Source organism: Panthera tigris, chromosome D4, assembly GCF_018350195.1.
Source record: "Panthera tigris isolate Pti1 chromosome D4, P.tigris_Pti1_mat1.1, whole genome shotgun sequence".
Lineage (NCBI taxonomy): Eukaryota > Metazoa > Chordata > Mammalia > Carnivora > Felidae > Panthera > Panthera tigris.
In genome coordinates, this window is record NC_056672.1 from 70,517,626 (window position 1) to 70,534,509 (window position 16,884).

General features: G+C 38.9%; 1 protein-coding gene across 1 annotated transcript in view; it reads right to left on the minus strand.

Annotated features, from left to right (window-relative positions):
• The window catches only part of SVEP1 (sushi, von Willebrand factor type A, EGF and pentraxin domain containing 1), a 201,310-nt gene that overhangs the window by 106,630 nt on the left and 77,796 nt on the right, over positions 1-16,884 (minus strand). The window contains exons 8-13 of the mRNA XM_042963841.1: positions 12,760-12,878; positions 9,665-9,794; positions 6,635-6,742; positions 5,524-5,655; positions 4,237-4,431; positions 568-689 (exon numbers count right to left, since the gene is read on the minus strand). Coding sequence (XP_042819775.1) covers positions 568-689; positions 4,237-4,431; positions 5,524-5,655; positions 6,635-6,742; positions 9,665-9,794; positions 12,760-12,878 — 806 coding nt within the window. The remainder of the gene's footprint in view (positions 1-567; positions 690-4,236; positions 4,432-5,523; positions 5,656-6,634; positions 6,743-9,664; positions 9,795-12,759; positions 12,879-16,884) is intronic.

Genomic DNA, 16,884 nt, shown 5'->3' on the forward strand with positions numbered 1-16,884 from the left:
TACTCCCCTCTTTCTCTCACACTGCACATCAAATCTACTACCACCAATTCCACTCTTAGAATCTATCCCAAATCTAAGCTGCCTACTCCATTAGGGATTCAAATACGTATAGAACATGTTTCCTGCCTTTGAGATGCTCAACACAAGTTAAATACATTGTTTTGCTTTCCTGTAAACATTGAAAGAATCCTCAACAAAAATGCATGAAAAAGAAAGCCCTTTCAGTGTTCAATTATCCCATCCTAAAATAAATACAGCCTACAATGGCATTTTTGTCATACTTTAAATAACAAAGCAGACATTTTCAAACCACATGGACCCCACGCTTCTCTGGCTTTCTGACTCAGAATGTTTTAAAAAGTTCAAAATGTTTTAATAAAGATTCACTTATAATTCATTCCAGACGTCCAAAACATATGACCAATTCCAAATATGAGGGAAAAGTCTGGATTACATAGAGGAGGGAAATCATCAGGACAAGGAATTCCAGTGGCAGGTTACCCTGAGACGCGACGAAAACGCTCAACGGTATCCTTTAAAATATGACAGACAATAATACTGACATACCATTTTCCCCAGGGTAATCTCAAATGCTTCAGAAAACTTCTTCAACAGATCTGTATCATCACAACGAGTTGCTTTGTACAGCATCTCAAAGGACTTGAACCCATGATTCGCAAAACGTTTTACTGGAAAATGTTAGAGAAAACAGTTTCACTTAGCTGGTGTTCCAACCCAAAGATTTAATTGTCTTTGGAGTAATGGTAACTTAGTATTTTAATTCTAAAACAATTTGTGGGATTGTTACAAAAACAGGAGATGACAGTTAGGAAAAGTTTCTAGGCATTATAAACCACGAGCCAAGCAGCACTGTACCGAATTACCCAGTGATGAGTTTGCTTTGATAAATTATTCTTTAGCTTACAACCACGTTAAGAAAATGAGTATTTAAGGGAAAAAGAGACGTAAAAAATTTTAAATTATATTTCTGGGAATTTCTGAAAAATCCTGCCTGGGTCAAAGATATCTTTTATGTTTATATAAATTTGTATCATATGTGTTTATATTACACTTTTAACCAATAGACACTGAAATTTTTCTAAATATTATGTGCAATCATATTCCTTGAAAGTATAATTTCCACAGAGAATTTCTCCTTGGATCAAAAGCTTGCAGGGTTAGACTTAGCAAGATGTCTCCAAATATTCAGAGACAACGCCTCCTAATAGTATCAGCATTAAAATCCTACTGTCTAGGGGCACCTGGGTGGCTTGGTCGGTTAAGCGTCCGACTTCGGCTCAGGTCATGATCTCATGGTCCGTGAGTTCGAGCCCCGCGTCGGGCTCTGTGCTGACCGCTCAGAGCCTGGAGCATGTTTCGGATTCTGTGTCTTCCTCTCTCTCTGACCCTCCCCTGTTCATGCTCTGTCTCTCTCTGTCTCAAAAATAAATAAACGTTAAAAAAAATTTTTTAAATCCTACTGTCTAAATCTGTGATAGAGGTGAATGATACTGCTTCTAATTACTTCCCTCATTTGGGAAGAAAAATAGCTCAAGTAAGCGGGCTTTACCCTTTCTCCAAGACACTGGCATTTAAACTCCATCTATGGTACTGGATCAACTATTAATTCCAAAGAATATTTACACTAGACAAAGATATTGGTTATTTTTATAACAATACACATATTTAAGATTATAGAATAGCTCTAAGTCTAAATCAGATCTAAAGAGAATGTGACTGATCTTTCATTCTATCACACATGTTGGATCTTACTTTATTTTTTTAACTTGTTTTATTTTTTATTTTTTTAAATTTACATCCAAATTAGTTAGCATATAGTGCAACAACGATTTCAGGAGTAGATTCCTTAGTGCCCCTTACCCATTTAGCCCATCCCCCCTCCCACAACCTCTCCAGTAACCCTCTGTTTGTTCTTCATATTTAAGAGTCTCTTACGTTTTGTACCCCTCCCTGTTTTTATATTATTTTTGCTTCACTTCCCTTATATTCATCTGTTTTGTCTCTTAAAGTCCTCATAGGAGTGAAATCATGATTTTTGGCTTTCTCTGACTAATTTCGCCTAGCATAATACCCTCCACTTCCATCCATATAGTTGCAAATGGCAAGATTTCATTCTTTTTGATTGCCGAGTAATACTCCATTGTGTGTGTGTGTGTGTGTGTGTGTGTGTGTGTGTGTGTGTGTACCACATCTTCTTTATCCATTCATTCATCGATGGATAGTTGGGCTCTTTCCATACTTTGGCTATTGTTGATAGTGCTGCTATAAACATGGGGGGTGCAGGTGTCCCTTCGAAACAGCACACCTGTATCCCTTGGATAAATGCCTAGTAGTGCAATTGCTGGGTCGCAGGGTAGTTCTATTTTCAGTTTTTTGAGGAACCCCCATACTGTTTTCAGAGTGGCTGCACCAGCTTGCATTCCCACCAATGATGCAAAAGACATCCTCTTTCTCCACATCCTTGCCAACATCTGTTGTTGCCTGAGTTGTTAATGTTAGCCATTCTGACAGGTGTGAGGTGGTATCTCATTGTGGTTTTGATTTGTATTTCCCTGATGATGAGTGATGTTGAGCATTTCTTCATGTGTCGGTTGGTCATCTGGATGTCTTCTTTGGAGAAGTGTCTATTCATGTCTTTTGCCCATTTCTTCACTGGATTATTTGTTTTTTGGGTGTTGAGTTTGATAAGTTCTTTATAGATTTTGGATACTAACCCTTTATCCGATATGTCATTTGCAAATATCTTCTCCCATTCTGTCAATTGCCTTTTAGTTTTGCCGATTGTTTCTTTTGCTGTGCAGAAGCTTTTTATCTTGACAAGGTCCCAATAGTTCATTTTTGCTTTGGTTTTCCTTGCCTCCAGAGACGTGTTGAGTAAGAAGTTGCTGTGGCCAAGGTCACAGAGGTTTTTGCCTGCTTTCTCCTTGAGGATTTTGATGGCTTCCTGTCTTACATTGACGTCTTTCATCCATTTTGAGTTTATTTTGGGGTATGGTGTAAGAAAGTGGCCCAGGTTCATTCTTCTGCATGTCACTGTCCAGTTTTCCCAGCACCACTTGCTGAAGAGACTGTCTTTATTCCATTGGATATTCTTTCCCGCTTTGTCAAAGATTAGTTGCCCATACGTTTGTGGGTCCATTTCTGGGTTCTCTATTCTGTTCCATTGATCTGAGTGTCTGTTCTTGTGGCAGTACCATACTGTCTTGATGATTACAGCTTTGTAGTATAGCTTGAAGTCTGGGATTGTGATGCCTCCTGGTTTGGTTTTCTTTTTCAAGATTGCTTTGGCTATTTGGGGTCTTTTCTGGTTCCATACAAATTTTTGGATTATTTGTTCTAGCTCTGTGAAGAACGCTGGTGTTATTTTGATAGGGATTGCATTGAATATGTAGATTGCTTTGGGTAGTACTGACATTTTAACAATATTTGTTCTTCCTATGCAGGAGCACGGAATCTTTCTCCATTTTTTTTTGTATCTTTTTCAATTTCTTTCATAAGCTTTCTCTAGTTTTCAGTGTACAGACTTTTTACCTCTTTGGTTAGATTTATTCCTAGGTATTTTATGGTTTTTTGTGCAGCTGTAAATGGGATCGATTCCTTGATTTCTCTTTCTGTCGCTTCATTGTTGGTGGGACCTTACTTTAAATATAAGCTCTTCTGCAGACTATAAGATTATACTTCAAGTTTATAGATCAAGAACAGTAAGTCTCTTCAGATATTTCTGATAAATAACAATAAGAGGGCCAAGATGGTTTTGCTTTAAACTGAATCTTGTCCTGTAGCAATTCAACCAATAACCAGTCTCTGGGGGGTGGCTAACATTTTAAATCAAGGGATGAACATTTCTCTTATCCACAGACATTTCAAATTCATGGCACCATTTTTTCCTAATCCCTATTGTAAGGCAGTTTTCCTCTTTAATGGTCAGAAATGCGCACACACCCAGGGGTGCCTGGTTAAGTGTCTAGGTGCATTTGGTTACGTGTTCAACTCATGATTTCGGTTCAGGTCATGATCTTACAGTTCGTGAGATGGAACCCTGTGTCAGGCTCTGTGCTGACAGTGCGGAGCCTGCTTGGGATTCTCTGTCTCCCTCTCTCTCTGCCTCTTTCTTTCTCTCTCTCTCAAAATAAATAAACATTAAAAAAATGTACACACACCCAAACACATACTCACATATATGAAAGGAATCCAGAAAAAAAAATGAAAACTTACTAGCACAGTCTGGCCATTCAGTGGAATATGGCGGCCTCCATATGCCATCTTCATAAGCACAGTAATAATTCTCAGTAGACCCTTCTGTGAAATCATAGCCCTCCAAGCAACTTAATGTGCAGTTAACTCCAGCACTATGTTTAGTGCATATAAAATCCCCATTTATTGGTGTGAATGGAACTTCACAGGGAGAACCTGTATAAAAAAATTACACTATTTATATACAGTGGTATAAACAATATAAATTAAATTCCACGAGGTTAAGGTGATGTTTGAAAAGAATTCCCTTTCCACCACTCTTCCTAGAAAAACTTTTACCATAAATCCTTGTGACAACGGACACTTTTTGGTTCCGAGGTGGACACAGTTGAAAAGCTGTACCTATGTGGAATCAGAATTAGAGGCTGTGCAGGGGCGCCTGGGTGGCTTGGTCGGTTAAACATCTGACTTCGGCTCAGGTCATGATCTCACAGTCCGTGAGTTCAAGCCCCGCGTCGGGCTCTGTGCTGACAGCTCAGAGCCTGGAGCCTGTTTCAGATTCTGTGTCTCCCTCTCTCTCTGACCCTCCCCTGTTCACGCTCTGTCTCTGTCTCAAAAATAAATAAACGTTAAAAAAATATTAAAAAAAAAAGAATTAGAGGCTGTGCAAATTTTATGAAATGCTAAAAGTTATTTCTGAGTTGGGGTTGCTGTTTGTGGCGTTCCTTTAATAAGAGAGAAAAGTAGATAACATTACGTAGCAAGTACATCTTCAGAACCTGTCTCCTCAGTTATTTGAAGTAGAATTGTGACCATAATATTTTGTACCTTTAGGGCAAATGTTAACGAAACGTTAATTAAAGACTACCTCGGAAGAGGTGCCTGGGTGGCTCAGTCGGTTAAGCGTGCACCTCTTGGTTTCAGCTCGGGTCATGATCTCATGGTTCCGTGACTTCGAGCCCTGCGTTGGGCTCTGCGATGGCAACACCAAGCCTGCTTGGGATTCTTTCTCCCTTTCTCTCTCTCTCTCTCCCTTGCTCTCTGCCCCTCCCCCACTCACACTGTCTCCGTTTCTCTCAAAATAAAGAAATAAAGGTTAAAAAAAAAAATAAACTGAAAAAGACTACCCTGGAAGAAAATATTTCTACCTATCGTCAGGTGAAGCAATAATAATCGGAAACGTAAATAAAATCTGTCAGTATTCTAAATTTACAAATCTGCTTCACACAGCCTATTTTCTGCCACAAAACATAGCAATTAAACGTAACAAAGGTCAACCAGATTTTTCGAGGCTTACGAAGAGAATACCTTTTATGACAACGTGGATGTCACATGTTCTGTTATTGCCCGAGGGGTCCGTGGCTGTATATTGCACTACAGTCTCCCCATGAGGGAAAAGGTCTCCTGGTGTATGGCTTCTGGTGATGATCAATACAGCCCCTAGAAGGGAAAGAAGGGATCTAGTTGTGGGGTGACTGGTCTGCGGTCACTTTACTTCTTACTTTTTTTGATTTGAATTTTCATTTTCTATTTATGCAAACCAGATGGGCACGCAACTTATGTTGATTTGGCCACTGGTGAGAAACAAATGATGTTACGCTATAACGCAGAAGTAGCAGACTCAAAAGGTTCGTTAGATTAAGGCATTCTTGCTGAATCGGTGATTCTCCTCGAATGGGTCAGTCTGTTGGGACCCTGGAGAAACTTAATTAAGCAATCTATGTAATTTGCATTTTTTATTATTATTTACTGGGAGTTAGTGAAACCTCTAACATGAAATTCAGTTGTGTTTGCTCTTTTTTTTTTTCTGCTGTCCTATGAACTTTTATCATTTCGGGGGCATATGTTTAAGAAATGAGCATGAATACATAAACTGTACTAAAGATACGAATAAAATGCATAGTTTATGCCTTCAGGCATAATATAAGCTTAGAGATTCAGTGAATTTATAGAAATCTTCAAGTCCTCCTAGTACAGGTTTAATAAATGTCCGCTAAATACTGAATGAAGGCAGGGAACCTAAAGAATGGGTAAGATTAATAATATTAAATGACATGTAATTATCCTAGATTAAAACATATTACCTTATGTGATTATTCATACCACTTAGACAAGATGCAATTTGCTTTTCATTTCTTTTATCCTTTCAAAAGCTTTTAAGGGGTGCCTGCGGGTCTCAGGTGCTTAAGCGTCCAACTTTAGCTCAGATCATGATCTCATGGTTCAGGAGTTCAAGACCCAGATGGAGCATAGAGCTATCAGCATAGAGCCCGTTTGGATCCTCTGGCCCCCTTGCTCCCTGTCCCTCCCCTCACCCTCTCTCTCACTTTCGCTCAAAAATAAACGTTTTAAAAAAGCTTTTAAAAAGGAAACATAATTCAGTGTTACCATGCTGACCACAAAATCCCTGGGCTCGCACCTGAGTTGTCTGAGAACTGAGGCTCATCCCAGGTTGCAGCATGCTCCTTCTCCGAGACCTGAATCGGAGGTGGGGATCTGCACCAGTCTATGCTAGGCGGTTCCACGTCTAAAAGACAGGAAAGCAGACAAAGAAGTCACAACTGATATTCAAAAATGACGAGGAGGTTTGCATAAGAGAACTGAAGTCTACTTGTGCTGGCAGAGAGCCTTGACCTTGTTAGCACAAGGCTGGCCCTGGAGCTCCTTTGACAATGAGAGTTGGTTATCCCTCGTCTCAAGGCAGGAGAGAGAGCTGGTTCTTGCTATACTTCCCTCTGCCTGTTGAAGAAGAAATGTCTCTAGAAAGGTGTCTAAAATCACCCTATGCACAGTGGTATCAAAGGCAATTCTGGATGTGGCCAGGAAGTGAAGAGAACCCTCCCAGAGAGGTGGGAGGAGTGAAATGACCAAATCTCAGAGTACGCAAAATAAAGGGACTCATCTGAGGTCACTAAGCTAGAAAATTGCAACCGCAGGCATCCAGACCAGGGTGTTTCTCTACATGATCTATGAAAACACACACTCGGAAATTAAATGAGCTGTATCTGTGAGAATGTAGAGATTTCTGTTTTACACTACGTCTTATGAATAAATTCCATTTTCTCTTTTCCTCATGCTTGTCATTTCATTGGTCTAGCACCTTTGGTTTGGCTCCTTTTCTAGACCATAAACTCTGGGGACCAGTGACGAAGTCTCTTTTGCTCACAGTTAGGTTTCCACTGCATAGCATAGCACCTGGCCTGTCACACAGGCTCAGAAAAACTTGCTGAACAAAGAAAAAAGTGAAAAAAATGCTCAGTGGAGGTCTGTGCACTTGAAGAGTGACTCAATCGAGTCAATTTACAGTTAAACTGAAGAATCTGGTGGTATTTACTATTTTCCCAAAGACATTGCAAATCGGTTCTTTCCAAGATTTTCTACACTTATCTGATTCTAGACGAATATTTTAAAGTCGAACTGCAGGTACGAGAGGGTGCTAAGACTCAGTCAATTACTGTCAAAAGAATGGGAGGTACCAGCGGAGGCGTGGTGTCCAAAGGAGAGAGAGAAAGCCTATTTCAAAGCAAGTGAGGCAGTATTCCCTGGAAAGCTAAGCCAAAGCATTCCTGCCTCCTCTCATTTATCAATAAGACACCCACACCCTGTCATCTGAGGAAACAAGAAAATGCAGGCTTTAGAATATTTTCTCTGTCTCTTATCTTTCTCTCTCTCTCTTCCCTCCCTCTCTCCTCGTCTCCCTTTCTCTCACCTTCTCCCACTTCCTCATCTTTCCCAGGTCACCTCTCTCTTTCACACTTATGAAAACTGAGCTAGTGTCTAGTCAGACGCTTGAGTACATATTTTACATTTCACTGTGCTGACTCTTCATGGCGAAACATTGAAACTTGGCAAATGCTTGAACCACAATGCCATGTTTAAGATCATAGCACCACAAAAAATGAATCCAGCATCTTTTACATATGACTGGCCAAGTTCATGCTTAAAACAAGTGAGAAAGCATTTAAAATACCTAAGCACTCTGAAATGAATTAGACGGATTTTCACTTGAGTCTCTTTCTATGCACTTCTACCAAAACCTATCATTTCTAGGGTCAGGAGCCAGTCTGATTATACATTAGTTATTTCAAGAAGTTATGTAAAATTCTTAGCATAAAATGAACTTGTTGTGTTGAAATTTTAAACAAACAGATTAAAATATATGAGGTGAATATTGCTAAATGTCAATATGTTTACACAGAACTTAATGTGAGTTAGGCACTAGTTCGAGTGGTTTATATATTTTAACTAATTAAAAGCCTTACAATAACCCTATACTCTACTTTTGGATGAAGCAGATTGGGTTCAGAGTCTGTGCTCTTGACCACTACAGGCTGCTACATATCTTATTTCTCCACATATTACTTCTTGGTGGTGGGTACCTGGTACCTATTGAATATCTACTGACTTGATTGAAAGTACAAAGAGCAATTGGAAGACTAAGAAATAAACCAGCACCCCATCCAAAATTAGGACTGATCTACAGCAGTGGTTGTGAGGGTGAAGAGACTGGGGCAGATTTCCGAAACAATATATAGAGGAAACCAGAAGAACTTGAGAAATAATTGAATGTTGGTGATGGAAGGAGAGGAGTCAGGGATGACTTCCAGATTTTTGCATGGTAGGTAGGTGGTTGGTTGTGCCATTCTGAGCTAAGAAATATACTAGGTTTGGGTGAGTCTGAAATGCCTGTAAGACATTTACCTGGGAATGTTGAATACGCAGTTCTGTATATTGGTTTGAATTTCAGAAAATAGATCTAAGCTTCAGATTGAATTCTGGAAGTTGTCAGTTAACAAAATCACCAGAAAAACTAGAGAGAGAGAGAGAGAGAGAGAGAGAGAGAGAGAGAGAGAGACGACAGAAAGAAAAGAAGGCTAAGGCTGGAACCTTGGGGATGATCCACATTTGAGAGCCAGTCTGAGGAAGAGAAGCCATGTAGGAAAGAGATAAAGAAGGAGAAATGAGAAAAACAGGTTGTGGAACCAAGACAGATTGTTGTCAGATAAGCTAGGGAAGGAGACAGTTTCGATAAGGAGTGTGTGGTTAATAAAATCTAAGGTGATAAAATCTAAGGAAAGATTATGTAATATAAGAACAAAAAAGTGTGCAGTAGAAATAACTCTAGAGACCAGTGATGCCTCTGATGAAAGTGGTTTGTATGTGAGTGAAGGGGACAAGAGTCACTTGAGTGACTTTGAATATAAATGGCCGTGGAGACAAAACAGATGACAATTACTGGGAACTTTTCCAAAGGCTCATATTGGAAGAAATCAAAGAGAGGCAGCAATGGTTAAAGAGGATGTAGGTTTCAAAGAGGGAGTGGCATGGGCAGGTTTCAAAGCCAGCCGGGAGAATCGGGGGGAGGGAGTTGTTGAAGATAAAGGAGAAGCCAAGCCCTTGGACTACTGGATTATTTTTGCAATCCTACTCAAGCAATTTTGTGACTTACCGACAACCTTGACGTGGAAAGTGCAGCTGGCTTGGTTGCTGGATAGGTCAACGGCTGTATAGGTGATAGCAACATCTCCAATTGGGAAGAGGTAAGGTGGGGTGAAAGCTGGATGAACATGGATGGATACCTTTTAGAGATAAATAAATATTTTGAAAGTTAAGGTTAATACTACAGTGTATTTACTCTTCTTATATTTAAATATTATTAGGGAAAATAAAATTTAAAATGGCACAATCAATATTTCATATATATAGTGAAACGGAAAAAAAAATCAGACACAGCCTTTTAGTATGTTTCTTTCCAGACTACTATTTACATAGTTTGTGCAGCTGACGTACACATGGAATATTATTCTTTGTTTTTTAAACATAATATCTTAAGACACTCTTTATTCTGTTACATAGTCTTTAGAATTCAAGATTAAATGTCTCTGTAATTTTCTATAGAATAAATATATGGTAATTTAAAAAAATCTATTGAAGGACATTTAAATTGGTCCCAAATTTTACTATAGCAAACAATACTGGGGTGAACAGTTTTGAACAGGTAATTCTAAAATATTTTTATTATGTCTTTATAATACATTTCCAGAACAGAATTACTAACCAGAAGTCATTAACAATGTATCGATAGATAATACAAAATTCCTTTCCCAAAACACGGTAGTAATTTGCATTCCCATTTGTCAGTATTTGAGAGTCAATGTGAAAGTTCCCACTCTAAGTTCTCTGACCTATATTAAATACTATTACTTTTTGGTAACTCAAAAATATGACACCAGGTTGTTGTTTTAACTCACAGTTTCTTAATGCCTTATACCGAGATTAAAATCTCACATGTTTGCATGATATGGAAATATGGACATATTCATTCCTTTTTTTTTTTAAGTTTATTTATTTTGAGAGATCACGACCTGAGCCAAAATGAAGAGTGGGATGCTTAACCTACTAAGACACCGAGGCACCCCTGTTCTTTTCTTTTTGAGTGATATGCTTGCCTTCTTAGTCCCTTTGAAAATTATGTTATAAGATAACATAACATGAACATGTCAGGTAATACATATTCTTCACTTTTGACACTTTCGAAGCATTTTTTTTTCAAGTTTGCTATTTGTCTTTTAATTTAGAAAATTTTTTAAATGCAAATTTAGAAATACTTTTGTAGTCAAATACCCTGGTCTTTTCAATTGCACCGGTAAAAATATTTCAACACACAGGTGCTGCATTTAGTGTGACTTCTCATTAGATCCTGAAATGTGTCCCTGTGCTCTTCTTAGAGCTTGATGACGATCATGATGAAGGTAACAACAATGCATGCATGTTTTCATGGGTCCTTTAGTGAAAAGTAAAAACCACACATGACGGACTGATCGTTCAACACTTACATCACCTACTAGATGTCACATTTGCACTTTTAAATTCACATGTAAAAGTTACCTTGTCTTTAGTTACCTAAAATACCATAGGATCTCATTTAATGCAGACTCTAAGAAAACAAAAAAGCAAACGCATAGATACAGAGAAGAGATGGTGGTTGTCAGAGGAGGGGATGGGGGTAGGGGTGGGGGTGGTGAAATGGGCAAAGGGGATCAAAAGGTACAAACTTCCATTCATAAAATAAATAAATCTGCTGGATGTGTGATGGGTTTTAAGGAGGGCACTTGTGCCTGGGTGGCTCAGTTGGTTAAGCATCTGACTTCAGCTCAGATCATGAACTCACGGTTCCTGAGTTCGAGCCTTGCTTCGGATGAGCTTGAGCTCTGCTTTGGGTGAGTCCTGTTTCTTTCTCTCCCTCTCTCTCTCTCTCTGCCCCTTGTAGGATTCTCTCTCTCTCTCTCTCTCTCTCTCTCTCTCTCTCTCCCTCCCTCTCTCTCTCTCCCCCTCTCTCTCTGCCCTTTGCTCACTTGTGCCCTCTCTTGCACAAAAAAAAAAAAAAAAAAGGAAAGAAAAAGGAGGTCTCTTGTTATGATGAGCACTGGGTGTTGTATATAATTGATGAATCACTAAATTCTACTCCTGAAACCAATACTGCACTCAGTAAATAACATAAAGTAAACAAAAATAAAAAAATAGGGGTGTCTGGGTGGCTCAGTTGGTTAAGCATCCGACTCGACTTCAGCTCACAATGTGTGGGTTCGAGCCCTGCATCAGGCTCTGTGCTGACAGTGCAGAGCCTGCTTGGGATTCTCTGTCTCCCTCTCTCTCTGCCTCTCTCAAAAATAAATAAATAAACATTTAGAAAAAATAAAACATTAAAAAAATACCCTCCCCCCACACAAAAAAAGAAGCTGGTTTTACACAACACACACACACACATACACACACACTCTCTCTCAATCAATCAATCAATCCTGAGAATGTAACCCACAGTTAATTTTTTTAAGTTACCTTGATTATAAGTATATTTAACACAACTATCAGAACAGTTTTGTGTGTGTGTTGTGGGCCCCACCCCAGTATATCCTGTCTGCCATGATTTGTACATATTTATATGCAGCTGTGAAAACAATGTACCATAAAAGTATCTTCACGTATGTGAATACTAACAGTACAGGTTCAAGGGGAGTTAAATCATAAATTAGTTTCTTTTCCAACATCTGATGGATAATTATCTCAAGCTACTGTATATATAATATTAAAATATTGTATTCTGAATAAAATACTGTGTTAGAAAATGCTGAATTAAAAACACTGAAATCTCCTTCAGCTTGGCCAATATGCAGTCGTTTGGGGCTCATATTTTAAAAGATATGTTCATAAATAGGAATTAAGATCGCTTCCATATCTTCTTTTTCTTAAAAGATCACTGGAGCCTAGTAAGAGGCAAAGAATTTTTAGTCAAGTAATCTTAGTGGATATACAATACAACAAGTCCACGGAATAAAAGTTTCCGTTTTAGAGGTTTTTTTTCTGATTTCTAGCTAAAAATTCAAGGTGAATCATTCTTTTATCCAATGAGGCGTTAATATTTATGAGTAGAGTTTATACAGAAAGTACTATCATGAGGGTATTAGTAAATCTTGAATATCGCACATATTTGCAGCGCATTAAGAATCCACTTGAAAAGGATGCAAATATTTGCACAAACCTTACCTTTTCCCCAGAGTTGTCGTTAGCTGTGGGGATTTGCCAAGTGATATTGGCGGAGTCTTGCTGTTCCTGGGTCTTCGCCTCTATGTCCTTGGGACAGCTGATCTGAGGGGCCTCCACATCTGACTCAGAAAATGCACAAATCAATATATAGATTGATATGTAATTCTAAGTCATTTAGGAAAGAGGCAAAAATATATGAATACTCTGTGACTCATGTTTTTGTTTATTTATTTTGAGAGAGGAGAGAATGCCAGTGGGGATGGGGCAAAGAGAGAGAGAGGGCGAGAGAAACCCAAGCAGGCTCCGTACGGTCAGCATAGAGTAGCCCCAGTTGTCTAGCCCCAATGCGGGGCTAGATCTCATGACCCATGCGATCATGACCTTAGCCAAAACCAAGAGTCAGTGGCTCAAGTGACTGAGCCCTCCAGGTACTCGTGACTCATTTTTTACACCCCAATTCCAGATTAATTTGGAATGTACAACTGCCTTCAGCATGGCTTATGAGGCCCTTCCTGAACTGGAACCTGCTGACCTCTTAGCTTCATCTCTTACGGTTCCCCTACTGGAACTCACTCTCCATGCTGGATAGTCTCATTCCCATGGAAACCCTGTGGTCTTTCCTGCACCTGAGCCTTTGCCCATGTTCTTCTCTGTGCCTGAGTCAGTGCCCTCTTCCTGTTTTACTTAGATAACTCCTATTTGTCTTTTAGCTCACAGATTAGACACAATCTCCTCAGGAAGTGCTCCCTCCAAAGGGGCCCCCACAGCCTTCTGTCCTTTCTGACCAGACAACTTGCCATCAGGAAACTGAGTTTCTCCTCCAACAGAATTCAAATTCTTTGAAGGCTAGGGTATCTCTTGTCCCATTGTGTTACATAGTGCCTGGCACACACTAGAAGCCTGATAGATACTTTTTGAATGAAATAAAGAAACAATCAAAAAAACCTGGGGCGCCTGGGTGGCTCATTTGGTTAAACGCCCACTGTGGCTCAGGTCACGATCTTGTGGTTTGTGAGTTCGAGCCCTGTGTCGGACTCTGTGCTAACAGCCCAGAGCCTGCTTCTGATTCTATGACTCCCTCTCTGCCCCTTCCCTGCTTGCATTCTATCTGTCTGTCTGTCTCTGTCTCTCTCTCTCTCTCTCTTTCAAATATAAATAAATATTTTAAAAATTAACAAAAAAGAAACAAACAAAAACTAAATGTTGACTGTGGCAGGAAAGAACCACACTTGAAAACAAGGCTGTCAAGTAGAATTAATTAGCGGTGCTAACATGAACTGTCAAAACAAGAAATTAAAGCCAATGTATTTTTTGCAGTGTGAAACTCTATGTTACAAATACTGAGTTAGAGCTGGTAACATAAACATAATCCACATCAGTCACTGTAGAGCTAAATTCTGAATATACAATATAAAAAATCCCTTATTTTATGTTATGTTAAATTAGGTCTTCTGTAAGTTGCAGGTGAATATATCCGAGTTGATACAATCTGTGTCTCTTCTTGTTTCTTTGAAACTTCATACAATTTATATTTTCTTTTTTTCCTAGAGGGAGCTTATCCTTGGACACTTTTTCCCCACAAATATGCATTAACATATTGACTCTGAAAATCTAAAAGAGTAGCTGACTTTTATTCATACTTGACTAATACTTTAACTGGATTTGGGATTGAAAGTTTATATCCATTTTATTTCTGTATTCTTTGGACATTGTTGTATTGCCTTCTGGCATTTATAGCTGGAAATGAGAAGTATAATGTAAGTCTGGTTCTTGTTTCTTCTGTGCAATTTCTCTTTCCTCTCTGGAAACTCATTTAAGACTTTCTCGCTTGTTTTTGTGCCAATACCATACTGTCTTGATAATTACAGGTTTGTAGCAGAGGCTAAAGTCTGGGATTGTGATGCCTCCTGCTTTGGTCTTCTTCACTACCACTTTGGCTATTCGGGGTCTTTTGTGGTTCCATACAAATTTTAGGATTGCTTGTTCTAGCTTCGAGAAGAATGCTGGTGCAATTTTGATTGGGATTACATTGAATGTGTAGATTGCTTTGGGTAGTATTGACATTTTAACAATATTTATTCTTCCAATCCATGAGCATGGAATGTTTTCCCATTTCTTTATATCTTCTTCAATTTCCCTCATAAGCTTTCTATAGTTTTCAGCATACAGATCTTGTACATCTTTGGTTAGATTTATTCCTAGGTATTTTATGCTTCTTGGTGCAATTGTGAATGGGATCAGTTTCTTTATTTGTCTTTCTGTTGCTTCATTATTAGTGTATAAGAATGCAACTGATTTCTGTACATTGATTTTGTATCCTGCGACTTTGCTGAATTCATGTATCAGTTCTAGCAGACTTCTGGTGGAGTCTATCGGATTTTCCATGTATAATATGTCATCTGCAAAAAATGAAAGCTTGACTTCATCTTTGCCAATTTTGATGCCTTTGATTTCCTTTTGTTGTCTAATTGCTGATGCTAGCACTTCCAACACTATGTTAATCAAAAGCGGTGAGAGTGGACATCCCTGTCGTGTTCCTGATCTCACGGGGAAAGCTCTCAGTTTTTCCCCATTGAGGATGATATTAGCTGTGGGCTTTTCATAAATGGCTTTTATGATGTTTAAGTATGTTCCTTCTATCTTGACTTTCTCGAGGGTTTTTATTAAGAAAGGATGCTGAATTTTGTCAAATGCTTTTTCTGCATTGATTGACAGGATCATATGGTTCTTATCTTTTCTTTTATTAATGTGATGTATCACATTGATTGGTTTGCGAGTATTGAACCAGCTGTGCAGCCCAGGAATGAATCCCACTTGATCATGGTGAATAATTCTCTTTATATGCTGTTGAATTCTATTTGCTAGTATCTTATTAAGAATTTTTGCATCCATATTTCTCAGGGATATTGGCCTATAGTTCTCTTTTTTTTGCTGGGTCTCTGTCTGGTTTAGGAATCAAAGTAATGCTGGCTTCATAGAATGAGTCTGGAAGTTTTCCTTCCCTTTCTATTTTTTGGAACAGCTTGAGAAAGATAGGTATTACCTCTGCTTTAAATGTCTGGCAGAATTTCCCAGGGAAGCCACTGGTCCTGGACTCTTATTTGTTGGGAGATGTTTGATAACTGATTCAATTTCTTCACCAGTTATGGGTCTGTTCAAATTTTCTATTTCTTCCCATTTGAGTTTTGGAAGCGTGTGGGTGTTTAGGAATTTGTCCATTTCTTCCAGGTTGCCCAGTTTGTTGGCATATAATTTTTCATAGTATTCCCCGATAATTGCTTATATTTATGAGGGATTGGTTGTAATAATTCCATTTTCATTCATGATTTTATCTATTTGGGTCCAATGGAATAGAACAGAGACTCCAAATTGGACCCACAAATGTATGGCCAACTAATCTTTGACAAATCAGGAAAGGATATCCAATGGAAAAAAGACAGTCTCTTTAACAAATGCTGCTGGGAGAGCGGGACAGTAAGAATGAAGGACAGAAGAATGAAACTAGACCACTTTCTTACACCATTCACAAAAATAAACTCAAAATGGATGAAGGACCTGAATGTGAGACAGGAAGCCATCAAAACCCTAGAGGAGAAAGCAGGGAAAAACCTCTCTGACCTCAGCCGCAGCATTTTCTTACTTGACACATGTCCAAAGGCAAGGGAATTAAAAGCAAAAATGAACTACTGGGACCTCCTCAAGATAAAAACCTTCTGCACTGTAAAGGAAACAATCAATAAAACGAAAAGGCAGCCAACGGAATGGGAAAAGATATTTGCAAATGACATACCAGACAAAGGGCTGGTATCCAAAATCTATAAAGAACTCACCAAACTCCACACACAAAAAACAAATAATCCAGTGAAGAAATGGGAAGAAGACATGAATAGACACTTCTCTAAAGAAGACATCCAGATGGCCAACAGGCACATGAAAAGATGCTCAATGTCACTCTTCGTCAGGGAAATACAAATCAAAACCACACTCAGATATCACCTCACGCCAGTCACAGTGGCTAAAATGAACAAATCAGGAGACTATAGATGCTGGAAAGGATGTGGAGAAACAGAAACCCTCTTGCACTGTTGGTGGGAATGCAAACTTGTAGAGCCACTCTGGAAAACA